The sequence below is a fragment of the Octopus bimaculoides genome, chromosome 2, assembly GCF_046866305.1.
Source record: "Octopus bimaculoides isolate indiv1 chromosome 2, ASM4686630v1, whole genome shotgun sequence".
NCBI lineage: Eukaryota > Metazoa > Mollusca > Cephalopoda > Octopoda > Octopodidae > Octopus > Octopus bimaculoides.
Window position 1 is genome coordinate 169,222,500 of NC_142929.1, and position 13,108 is coordinate 169,235,607.

At 34.2% G+C, this 13,108-nt stretch overlaps 1 protein-coding gene across 2 annotated transcripts in view; it reads left to right on the forward strand.

Moving 5' to 3' along the window:
- Positions 1-13,108, forward strand: part of LOC106869338 (serine/threonine-protein kinase 10) — a 220,233-nt gene that overhangs the window by 34,724 nt on the left and 172,401 nt on the right. For both annotated transcript variants that reach the window (XM_089348059.1, XM_089348060.1), the window contains exon 2: positions 1,335-1,499. In XM_089348059.1, coding sequence (XP_089204185.1) covers positions 1,335-1,499 — 165 coding nt within the window. The remainder of the gene's footprint in view (positions 1-1,334; positions 1,500-13,108) is intronic.

The following is a 13,108-nucleotide window of genomic DNA, read 5'->3' on the forward strand; positions in this document are numbered from 1 at the left end:
ACAATATTTCCAAAACTCTTCAGATATATTTCTTCACAATAATATCTGAGAATTAAACATCCTTATCATGATCTAGTTACTGTAAATTTTCCCTGCATTTCCAAGTAGTTTGATTCATCCTTTTAATTATTATTTTTTTTATTCTATATATTTTCCTATTTTTCTGTCATATATTTTACTTAATATCCATCAGCATGACTTATCAGTTTCTTTTTTTAAAAAAAGATAGAGGAAAAGAAAAATGGCTGTCTGTGATATTGTGAGGTTACATTGAAGGTGAGGAAACTCATATGGTAAAGTGTCTAAAAATATAGTAAGAAACTCCACAGAAAACTGCGACTAGCTTATCAGTACTGGGCTGTTTGGCTTACTGAGTTTTTTGTTATTGGGATGGGCTATGATGAATAATATTAAGAGGCTGCAAATTTTTTAAAATTTGCAAAGGGGAAATCACATTGGCTGTAGGGTTAATGTCATACAACTCACAAGATAGCTATTAGTTAAAAAATTACTATATGTTTCTAGGCAGTATATATACTCGGCTTCAGTCAGCCCCACTAGCTGAAAATCCTGTCCTATCTCATAGTTAGTATGGTGGTCAGCATTGTTCCCTTTAATCCGTGAGTGTGTGTGTGTGTTCACATACTCAGCTTTGACAATCAGCACACAACAGAAATTGTATGCATAAAAAGTCAGTGGCTTAAAATAATACAGCAATTGATAATTATACATATTAATCATTCTGTATGAACATATTTTTTCAGAGGAAGAATTTTGCATAGCCTAAGATTTTTGCACATTCTCACTACTGTACATTTGAGTAAATGCCGGAGGTCAGCTATCTGTAAAAGCTATTGATCCAACAAAACCATCCCATCTATGATAGTTTAAAAATTTTTTTTACTATAAGAGCATAAATAATTTTGTGAATAACTCTTTAAAAATAACTGATTATAACTTTCATCTTGTTCAAATGATTTTCATTGATTTAGAATTAATTAACATTTTTTAAGTTGTGCGAAAAGGAGAAATGTGCATATTACTTCCTTTTCTTTTTTCAGTTTGATGATTTCATTGGTATAATTGTTGCTATTACATAAAACTGTTCTTAAGTGTTAAACCCACTTGCTAGTTTAATCCATTCACATGGAGACGTACCTTCACTGAATTAAGAGCTATAAAATTACAAATGATGGTGGTGACATTGATACTCTGTTTTGCCACTAATTCTCTGAAGACTGATTTATTAAATCTTTCATTACTAATCTTTATTTGTTTTGTTTTTAATAGCTCCCTACGCAATTATATATGTTGTGACTTTCAATATTTTGCAGGCCCAGAACAAGCAAACTGGAGAATTTGCAGCATTGAAGAAAGTTGAGATAAAGACTGAAGAGGATCTTGAGGATTTTACTATTGAAATAGACATCCTCTATGAGTGCCGGCATGAAAATGTTGTTGCTCTTCATGAAGCTTATTTTTATGATGATTTTCTTTGGGTTAGTATGCTTGTTCTCTTTATGACCATTCCAGTTTTCAAAGCTTGATAAGGAGGGTAGTTTAAAATGATTTATTTGTTACTTAAATGTTCACTTTTGTTTATTTTTTTAAAGGCTAAATTGTAAGTGTTGTTTAGAGGGTCAACCACATTTGTTTCAGTGTTATTTGCCCAGAATATTATCTGGTGTAATCTTTAACCATACTCAAGCTTTATTTCACAGAATTCAGTACTTTTAAGGCTGGCTGTGAGTCGGTTTGAAATTATAAAACTTTATTCTAAATCACTAGACTGTTCAATTGCATCATTCATAACAAAAGTTAATGACATACACATAAAAACTGTTTTCATCATCATCATCATTTAACGTCCGTTTTCCATGCTGGCATGGGTTGGACAGTTTGATAGGAGCTGGCTAGCTGAAGAGCTGCCCAGGCTTCATGTCTGTTTTGTCTTGGTTTCTATGGCAGGATGCCTTTCCTGACACTAACCACTTTACATAGTGTACTGGGTGCTTTTACAGAGCATCAGCATGGTTGCTTTTATGTGACACTGGCATAGGTGTATTTTACATGGCAGCAGCACCCATGAGCCCACAAGATTAGGATTGCTCAGTTGAAGCGAGATACAGGGGACATGCTTGCATGCAAGGGCAACAACAATTTTACTTAGCTTGATGTTTCCTCTCAAGCTCAGCAAACCACCATATCATCCCTTCTGTGAGGCCCAATGTCTGAAGATCCTTTCTCAACACTTCATCCCAAGTCTTCCTGGGTCTACTCCTTCTAAATGAATTGTATTTTGCTTTAGTTGGTGATGGCAAGCAAACTAATCTAGTGACAATTGCTAGCAACTCTCAAAAGGGAGATGATTTGAAGAAAGTAGGAATTAATTTTGCAGAGAATGGAATTTTTATGCTTAGTTTTGTTTTCCTTCTCTAAGTAAAAAGGTAAAGAGCCCTTCTGATCATGAATGACCATGAGATTGTACCTAAAAAGTTCCCCTCCGAGGCACAAGTCTGGGCCAGGTTGTTTATGGAAGACCAGCAGTTGCCCATCTCCACACCACTGATGTTACCCAAAGGAAAGGCAAAAGCTGATACAGCTTGGCACCAATGATGTTGCAACTCATTTCTACAGTTGAGTGAACTGGAGCAATGTGGAATGGAGTGTCTTGCTCATGAATTGAACTCACTCCCTCATGATTGTGACCTTGACATTCTAACCATGGAGTCATGTGCCTTCTCTAAGTAACTTAGGTTAATTTCAATTCATTAATGATGATTTACATACATTAATGATATTCATCACCACCTTTAAGTATCTTTCTTTTATCTTTTACCTGTTTCAGTCTTTGGACTGCGACCATGCTGGGAGATTGCTTTGAAGGGTTTAGTTGAATAAGTCGACCCCTTTACTTATTTTTAAGCCTGGTACTTAATCTGTTGGTTTCTTTTGCCAAACTACTAAGTTATGAGGATATAAAAAAACCCATACTGGTTGTGAAGCAATGGTAGGGGACAAACACACGCACATGCATAGATAAATATATATATATATATATATGTATAGCATCATGTGACTGACCAGGTTATCAGATGTTGTTACATATCACTGGTCACAATGCGCTTTTTGCATTGCTTTAGTCTTCAAAGGGTGCCACCCCGTTGGCTAAGCAAGTAGGCCAACAATATCTACTGAAGCAATGTGCTCAAGAACACAAGGCACCACCCAGTCATGGAATCAAACCCACAATCTAGCAATTGTGAGTGCAACAGCCTAACTACTGGGTCACTTACCTTCACACACACACAATATGTTATAAGAGGTTATTGAAGTTGACTGATTCATTTAATAGCTGTTCTCTATGTTGTGACATTTTGTTGTCAAAAGTTTGTTTTTCTAATCAAACATATTGTGCTACACACTGTTTCCTCTCATTTGTGTAGTTAAATAGCATGATAGATTTAGCTGAAGTAACATCAAAACATTAAAATACTGAATTAAGAATGATGACTCAACATATCTTCTTTTTCGTCATCATTGCCTATGCTGGCTTGGTTGGATGGATTGCATAAAGTCTCTCCACCTGCTCTGATTTTTCTTTCTCTGGCACATACAAAAAAAGAGAAAAATTTCCAGTTCTACTGTTGTGTCACTGACTCTAAAAAATCCTCTCTACTGTGCATTGTTTATATTCATTCTTTTGTTATATGCTTTTCTTTTTTACTGTTGGATACCTTTCCTAACTCAAGTTACTTTACAGCATGAGCTGGGTGAATTTTATTGTACCACTGGTACTATTAGTAGTGATATGATAGTTGAGTAGCCATATTTCTATGTGGCTTAGAGGTTAGGGTGTTGCACTCACAATTGTCAGATCATGGGTTTGATTTCTGGATAGGGCAGTGCTGTGTTCTTGAGCAAAACACTTCATTTCATGTTGTTCTACAGTCATTTTGACATCTGACCTATAGCTCACTGTGCACCTGTACGGGCAATGTCAGTTTGATGGAGGGGAATGAACTAATGTACAGCAAAAACAATTGATCACTCCTTCATTGGACACAAAACTCAGCTTGCGAAGACCTGTTGGGGCAAGCGAAAGAGAAATCATGATGGCACTTGTGCCCAGTGTCGCCTTTCTGGCACTTGTGCCCGTGGCATGTGTAAGGACTTTTGAGCGAGATCGTTGCCAGTGCCCCTGGACTGGCTCTTGTGCTGGTGGCACGTAAAATACACCATTTTGAGCGTGGCCGTTGCCAGTACCGCCTGACTGGCCTTCGTGCCGGTGGCACGTAAAAGCACCCACTCTCTGACTGGTTGGTGTTAGGAAGGGGGCATCCAGCTGTAGAAACTCTGCCAGATCAGATTGGAGCCTGGTGTAGCCATCTGGTTCACCAGTCCTCAGTCAAATCGTCCAACCCATGCTAGCATGGAAAGCAGACGTTAAATGACGATGCTGAAAAAATCATATGTGCAGGTTGTTCAACAAGAAATTGCAGAACTCTCTTATTTGAATTCAAGAGACCACCATTGTAGTTACACTTCTAAATTATGATAAAGTTACAGTGGATAATGAAGAATAGTGGTGATTTGTTGATGGTAATGGAGACAGAAGTAAGCTTAAAAAAAGAAAATACAAAATGTTGTAATTAAGGCTGCTTTAAATTAGAAATTAAATTGAAAAACAAAGAAGTTAAATGAAACCAAAAAGTTGGGTTAATACCTGTCAGTTACTTTAAAAGAAAATGCAGATATTTATTAATAATACAAAACGATAATGAACTGTATTTAGTTGTTTACACATGTAAAATCCCTCTTGAATTTGTAAGTAACACATTGAATGGGGAAAAGGAAATAGAATAAGTAAGCATAATGAATATGTGGTAAATGCTACCTGAATTTTATAATATAAAATGCTATAGGAACACAGACATGATTATAATTACTGTTGTCTGTTTTATACTAACTAGCTATAAAGATAATTACCATCTCATTTCACTCGTGGATACAATGAAAATAGTTTGTTACCATGAAACTTTGAATTTTGTCTTCCATCTTCTTCTTAAACTGTTTCTACTATGGCTTTTGCTCCTCTGTATTTGCTCAGTCTACTCTACTTAAACTTCTTCGGTTGCCTGACCTGTTTTTTGCCTAAGTACTTTCCACCTGAAATTTCTAGCTGATTCAAATGTTCTTTCAAGGTAACCTACAACAATTAAAATTAAGTATTTCACTGTGCTAATCTCATTTGACCATCCTCTCAGCCCTACCCTGGCGGGCCTAGATGATCTCATTGGATTTTGAAACAAAATTCATATATGCATCATTAGGTAAAGTTCTTTTTAAAAATCTTTTTTTTTTGCAAATATGCATAGGTATTATTGAAACAGGTATTTTGACATACAAATACTTTTTCTGTTACTAATCACACAATTATTTTAAGCTAAACCAGCTGAGGATATCAGAATAATATACACCTTATCCTGTAATATAACATGTTGTTACAAGGTTTTGACTGATGTCTCAAGCAATACTCTACCTTAAACTCTCTTAGCATACAATTATATTTATATATATTTCAATTTACCTAGAAAATATGTTCTGTGGTGTTCAGAGATTTCATGAAAATGTTTGTCATTGAAAAGATAACTGGAGTTGAAAAGTTGTCTTGTTTTGTTCATTTATTTTTCACGTCTAGCAAGGATTAGAATGAATAAATATTCTTGCAACATTGTTGAGAAATGAACTTCCAATCATACAGCCATGTCTACACTATGTTATGTGTTGTCACTGTGAAATGACATCAGAGATTGTAGAAACTAGCATTTATTAAGAATGGGAAGATGCTGAATACATGCTTTTCAGAATAGTGAGAATGTTGTGTTGTAAGAATATTTCAAATATGTAGTTTTTAATTGATGCTGGTAATAAGACTAAGTTTTCCTTTTTCAAGGATGTTTTTGAGGTCTTTCTTCATAGAGGCTGTTCATGAGAGTTGGGTTGCATATTACTGAGGCCTGTGAGCAGAAATTAAAGAGAAAGGGGGCATAAACTTTGTCCCTTCAAACTCCATAAACTCTATGGAGTTTTAAGGAACAGAACTTGCTTGTGTAGAGAAGGGAAAATGGGAAAATATAACCAAACTCTTAGGTACACCTTTGATTGTATGTAGGTCAAAGAGTACTTTGTTGAGATAAGCTGCCCAGCAAATTCCTGATCCATGTGGTGAAAAATGGAAGAAGCTCATTGAAATGCCTTGTGATAAATGTAGTATTAAGTGCTGAAGGGCAAGAGTCTATTAGCGGGTGATTAAAAAAAAAAAGAAAAAATGTAGAACATCCTCACCAGCTTTCTAGTTGATGTACCTCTGCGGAATCCATAGCAGTTGTTACTGAGCTGAAAAAGTGACACAAAGCAATAGAAGGTGATTTCTTATTGTTTCCAAAGATTACCACACATCTTGTCTGTGTTAACTTGATGGTTGCTCAACCTGCTAGAAATGGCAGCTAACTCTCAGATCATACTCTGTTGCCTTAAAAAATAAGAAACGGAAGAGCATGTTGGATAATGTAGTCTCAGATACACTGTTTGAAAATAAATATAAAAATACAGAATAGTCATGACTAGAACATAAGTTTGCTTGATCAGAGGTGGATTGGGGCTAAATAGCAAAAATGTTTCTGCTTGAAAGCTAAAAGATATAGAATGAATTGGCCTGGACATATTTAGGACTAATAATTACTGATGGTTAGAAGTAAAAAGAATTAGTTAAATAGATGATTTCAGATCCTTGTCAGCTTGCAAATACAGATGTAATACAAGCAACATAAAAAAAAAAAAAAAATGTTTTTGAACTGTGTAATTGTTATTATTTTTTTAAAGTTTGCTTTTATGCTAGTACCTTTGTTTTTCTGAAGTCTTATTATAATTGTTGATAACCATTAATGTACTTGTATGAAGTCACACCCAACCATTCAGACATCTGAAATGTTACATGTCACAGTTATTAAATGGGAGAGATTTATAACTATCTGCATTAGGATAGTACAACTTGGTGTTTTAACTATAGACTTCTGAAAAATGTTGAACATATAAAATTACTATTGTATAACTCAATGATTTCATTTGCATTTCTGAACCTGAAATTGTCAACCTACTGACATTGAGAACAAACCCTAACTCAGTTACTAGATAAGTATAAATTCACAAAAGTCTGGTCGATTGAGCAACCATAGAAAATTTTATCACAAAGCAGCATTATTGTGTACCTTTTAGCAGTCGGTATCTAAAGATATATAGAGTTGCTTCAATCCTTGAATTTCAACTTTCCTGCTTTTTTGAATTGAGTAACTATTTTAGGATTTTCTTTTTATCTTGTAATTTTCTGATGTTCTTGTTTTTTGTTTATCAATACTAGTACTTGTCATTATTCTTTATCAACCTCACCTTTTATGTTTATTTTCTACTCCTTTCAAAGTATTCTCTCACTTCAAAATAATAAAAAAAAAAATCTGGGTAAATAGTAAAGCTTTCAGCAACTTTATCATGTTGAGTCTTTTCATCTAAATGGCTGGCGCTTTTTTTTTTTTTTCATTTTTGTCCTTTATGTATTTTCTATCTATAGGCACGACTTTTGACTAATGAATAAAGTAAAGAAAGGAATGTAATGTGCTATGGTTGATGTTAAGGTACTGGACTATTCACTGACTACATGGTTATATATTCAGATTTTACTGCAATCATTGTGCTGTAGTTTTTAGGAAAGGCACATAAATTTGCTTTTCTAAGTTTATCTTGCCAACAGATTCCTCACTTGCTTTATTGTAAAATGGTTAATGGTATGATGGGTAGCCATCTGTAAAAATGATTGTTCCAACAAAAGCTACCTTATTCACCCTTTTAAGAATTGTCAGTGAAATCCTTGTATATAACTGGAGGAATGTTGTGCTTTCATTTTCTTAGATTTTGGTTACTGAGATCTGGTTATTGAGATCTAGAGTTAATTAAAATTAATCTATGGTCTTTGTGGTTGATTTTTTTTTTTGTAAGTTATTTCCATTTTCTTTTGATTTTCAAATGATTTCTCAAAATGTTGATTATATTCAATGTTATTTCTCAATTTTGGCATGTAGATTGTTTTGTATTTCTTGTAGCTTTATCCTAGCTTGACATTTAGTATCCTTCTAGCTAGTATCTTATTTTTTTTTATTGTCAGAAAAGGCAAAATGATTGATTGGATAAAGTATGGGATTACTTCTTCATTGCTGGTTCATACCTGCTGCTAGTCTTTCATTACGTCTCTGACAAGGCCATCTAATTCTATATGCTTTGGTTTAGTCATTTGGAGAGTAGGTACTACTTACATGTTTCTAACAAAGTTACTTGTCATAACTAGTGCCCTATCCAGAGGTAGGTTTACTCTTCCCCCATTTAATTTCAGAAACTGGTGTTCAGCTAAGGTTTTCTGGAGTGTCATAATTCATGAGGTACATTTTGTTTTTTCAAACAGACACATTACTTCATCTGTTATATTCACTGTACAGTGCCAAATAGTACAGCCATGAGTTAGATAACTTCTGTTTATAGGTTCAAATAGGCTGCTACAAAAGTTAAATAAGTAAAAGATTTAAGCACACTAATGCATGCACACAAAATTATAAGAGCTTCATTATAGTAAAATTTGAATTCCACATTGTGTAATTATATTTGTTTTGGCTCTCAAAGATTAAATTTATGGTAGGTTGAGACAGGTGTCACTTCTCAAAATGTTTTCTTCACATAAAAATGCATAGGTCGTAACAAATGACTTCATGAAACCACAAAGTCTGATTGTGCAGGAGTGAATGGAATTAACAGATGTTTTGTCAGGAATGTAACTCTAGTAAGTTAAAATACTTAACTTGCAGACTGCATATTGTGAAAGGGTGACAACTATAATAATGTATTTTACATAAGGATAGACTCTAGTTCCTTTTTAGTTCTGATATCATTCTATTGCTTAGTCATATTCATTTATACAACTTTCATGAACCCTAACCATTTTTTATACATAGAAATTGTAATATGCTCTTGAATGTGTTAACTATTTCTTTACAAAGTTAATCTTAAAATGACTGACAGGTTTCCTCTGTACTCAATGTTTTAATCCATTTCTTAACTCTGAAATCAATTTCTCTGTATAATACTGTCTTCTGAATTTGATTTGACTTGCTCTCTCTTTCTCTGAGGTTGTCTCTATGTGTGTGTGTGTCTTTAAAGTTCAAGATTTATTATTTACTTCATAGATTAGTTAAGATGTGTACTGATTCTAAAATGTATAATGGATTTTTCCATAGATATTTCTCTCACTCTTCTTGATATATATATCCATTTTACACTTTTCAGCCAATTGGGCATATTATCTTTCTCTTTCATCTTTTACTTGTTTCAGTCATTAGACTATGGCCATGCTGGAGCGCCACCTTGAAGGATTTTAGTCGAATGAATCGACTCCAGTCTCTTTTTTGCTTTAAAGCCTGATACATATTCTATCAGTCTCTTTTGTTGGACCACTAGGTTGCAGGGATGTAAACACACCAACACTGGTTGTGAAGCAGTGATGGGGGACAAACACACACAGCTATATATATATATATATATGGTGGGCTTCTTTCAGTTTCCATCTTCCAACTCCACTCACAAAGTTTTGGTTGGCTTGAGGCTATAGTAGAAGACACTTGCCCAATGTGCCATGCAGTAGGATTGAACCTGGAACCATGTGCTTGGAAATCAAAATTCTTACCACACAGCCATGCATGTGCCCCCCCTCTCTCTCTTTCTCTTTCTCTTTCTCTCTCTCTCTCTCTCTCTCTCTCTCTCTCACTCACACACACACACACACACACACACACACACACACACACACACACACACAGAGTTTTAGTTGCCTTGCTTGCTATACAGGATTTGGTGGAAGGCATTGAGTTCTTGTTAGAAAAGTCACAAAGCTTTGTATTAAATACTTGTTTTTCCTCACTCTCACCACTTCAAATAACTTCTACTTCTCCATAAGCAAAAAACAAAAAGTGAAATCTTTTCACATGTTTTAATACATTTCTCATTGTTTAACCAAACCCATTCCCTGTTTTTTTTCTTCAATTCACTTCTTTACTGTTTTGAAGGAAGTTTCTGGAATAATTAATTGAAGTATGTTCATTAATATTTTTGTTTGTTAGTTTCCTTTGTCTCTGCTTCAGGTGCCAGATAATTTTTATTTTATGATATTGATCAAGGATAATAATAATAAAGACGTTGTGTTGTGAACGTAAAATTATTCAGAAGTGTTTGCTAGATTAGCAAATTTTCATTTTTTCCAATTTGTGGTTTAGTTAATCTTTTATTCTTATATCAGATTCTGCCAGGGTGTATTTGCCTCTACTGTCATTAGAACTCAAAAGTAGTTCTGATTTGAAGCTAATAAACAGTCAGTGACAATATGAAGCTATTGCATAAAATGTTTTGGTGAATGCTAGATTTATTCTTGGTATATAACTTGTATAATGATTCTGCATCTTAGAGATTCACATGGTGGAAAATGTTGTGATATAAATCTTTATTATTTTTCCAAAACTGGAAATATATTGTAGAAACGAGTTTTCATTTTGGAAGTTGCAGAGGATTAATGGAAGCAGTTAATCTTCTAGTTTTAGATTGTAGATCATTCCACTCTCTATAGCCTAAATAGGGAAACTATCACAACATAAAGGACAGTTAGATATAAGGGAACTTTTATATCTAATGAAAAAAGAAGGCATAAAACAAGGCAGTATCTGAAATGATTAAATATATTAAAAGGTGATGATGTGAAAAGAAAAAGGCATATATCTTTAGAGTAAATTACTATCATTGGAGTGAATATTTATTTGATACCAGCTTGCCTTTATGAAGTAATATGAAATATATATTTTAAAGTGCTGTTATGTGTAGCTGTTAAGAAGTAAGTTATAAATAAACAATCAATTCTATGTTGATTGAAATAAAGGTTCATTTGGATGGCTTGGTACTGTATTAATTAATATGGAATGTAGTTAACAAAAAGTCTCCAAAGGCTGTAGTTGTGTGCTCTCCAGACATAGCAATTAGCCAATACAACATGAAGGCGACTGCAAGAAAACTAGTATTTAATTATTAGTAAATCTCATTTGAATTTATAATTAAGTTAGATCATTTATGTGATTTCATTTAAACTGAAACTGAGTGAAGCTTTAGTGTAGAGAAATGGAAAACAGTGACCCTTATGATTTCCAACACATGTGTACATGTGTGTACATACATACATATACAAACAAATTTACTTACAGAGATGAGTCCATTTTTTTTTTTTTTTTTTTTTTGTAAAAATTTTTTTATCGTTTACCTGAAGTGTGATTCATGGCAGTTGGCTCCTATTTTGAGAAATCTCATTTTTGGTGATGAAGATACAGTGCTGCATTCACTGAAAAATGGCAGGTTGAAGTCTGTGATGAAAATACATAGAAGTTAGACACTGTTTCAAAATAAGATATAAATAATAAAGAGTGGAAGACCTATAGAATTTAGTCAAGATGATGGAGCTAATGGCTACTGAGAAATGTTTGAATAAGTCAATTTAATGTAAAATAAGAAATATACAAAATGAGTTATGTCTTGCAAGTGGCGTATAGGCTGTCTGATTAAGATATCCTGTCAATATTTTGATGTTTGCTTTTGATTCTATTAACATTTCCATAGCAATACTAATATATGCCTAATGAACTGTTATTTAAAAATTTTTATTTTGAGGATCAGGCAGTGAATATTAATTTAGAGCTTGTCACTTCTGCTATCTATTCAGTAACATTTTGTGGTTTAAATTGGGAAAAAATTACCTTATCAAGTTTACAGCTCTTGCTTCACATAGCAGTCATTTCATCTACTTAAAAGTAATTTGTCTTCTAACCTAAGCTGTATAGTTTTCAGAAAACAAACATACACTCAACAAATGTGTGTGTGTGTGTGTGTGTGAAGTCATCATCATCTAATGACTGTTTTCCATGCCGGCATGGTTTAAACTGTTTACTGGAGCTGGTAAGTCAGAGAGCTGTACTAGACTCCAGTCATCTGTTTTGGCTTGGTTTCTATGGTTGGATACCCTTCTTAACACCAACAGCTACAAAGAATGCACTGGGTATCTTTTATGTGTCACTGGCACTGGTACCTTTTACATGTCACCAGCATGGGTGCCCTCTATGTGTCACCAGCACAGATGCTGTTTACGTGTCAAGCACCATAAATTTACTAGAAGTCTCAGTAACTTGTCACCACCTCTGTGAGACTCAGCAACCAAAGATCATATTTCACCACCTTGTTCCATGTCTCCGTGGGTCTACCTCTTCCACAAGTTCTCTCCACAATTAAAGATTGGCACTTCTTTACACAGCTGTCCTTGTCTATACACAATGCATGACCATACCAGCACATTCTTCTGTCTTGCAAACTACATCTGATGCTTATACACACATAAATACACATTGCTTGTGATTGCTACAAGTAATACGTAATCTAGTACAACTTGTTATGTAGTTGGTTTGTTGGCAACTAAACTGGCTCCTCCATCAAGTTTGCTTGGTGAAGAGAGCAGAAACAAGATCTGCCAAAAAGGAACTCAATTTAAGGACAATGGCTGTTTGGCATTAATATGTAGAGATAAAAAAGTACTTCAGTTAAGGGCCAAGATTGCAGTTAGACTTCTGGGAGTGATAGACCTCTATATCTAGTAGCACATCCATCTAGGAGATGGAAAATTCCAAAATGAAACTCCTACTGTCTTTGTAGGTAGCCTTAGTTGGTTAAAATTAGGAAAAGGAAATTCTGATATAAAACCTGCAATTGGTGCTCTAATTTTGATATTTTCTTTACTAGGTCTCCTAGGTCATGCTGGCTAATACATTGTGCTATAATCTTGTTTAAGTATCTGATAGTATAATCTTGATGATTTACAAGTCCATTCTAATGTTACAGTACAAGGTGTATTCTAGAGGTTTTGTGACTTTTTTTATTTAGGAGAGGCAGTGTATCCTAGATTAATTTTAGTATATAATTGCTATAC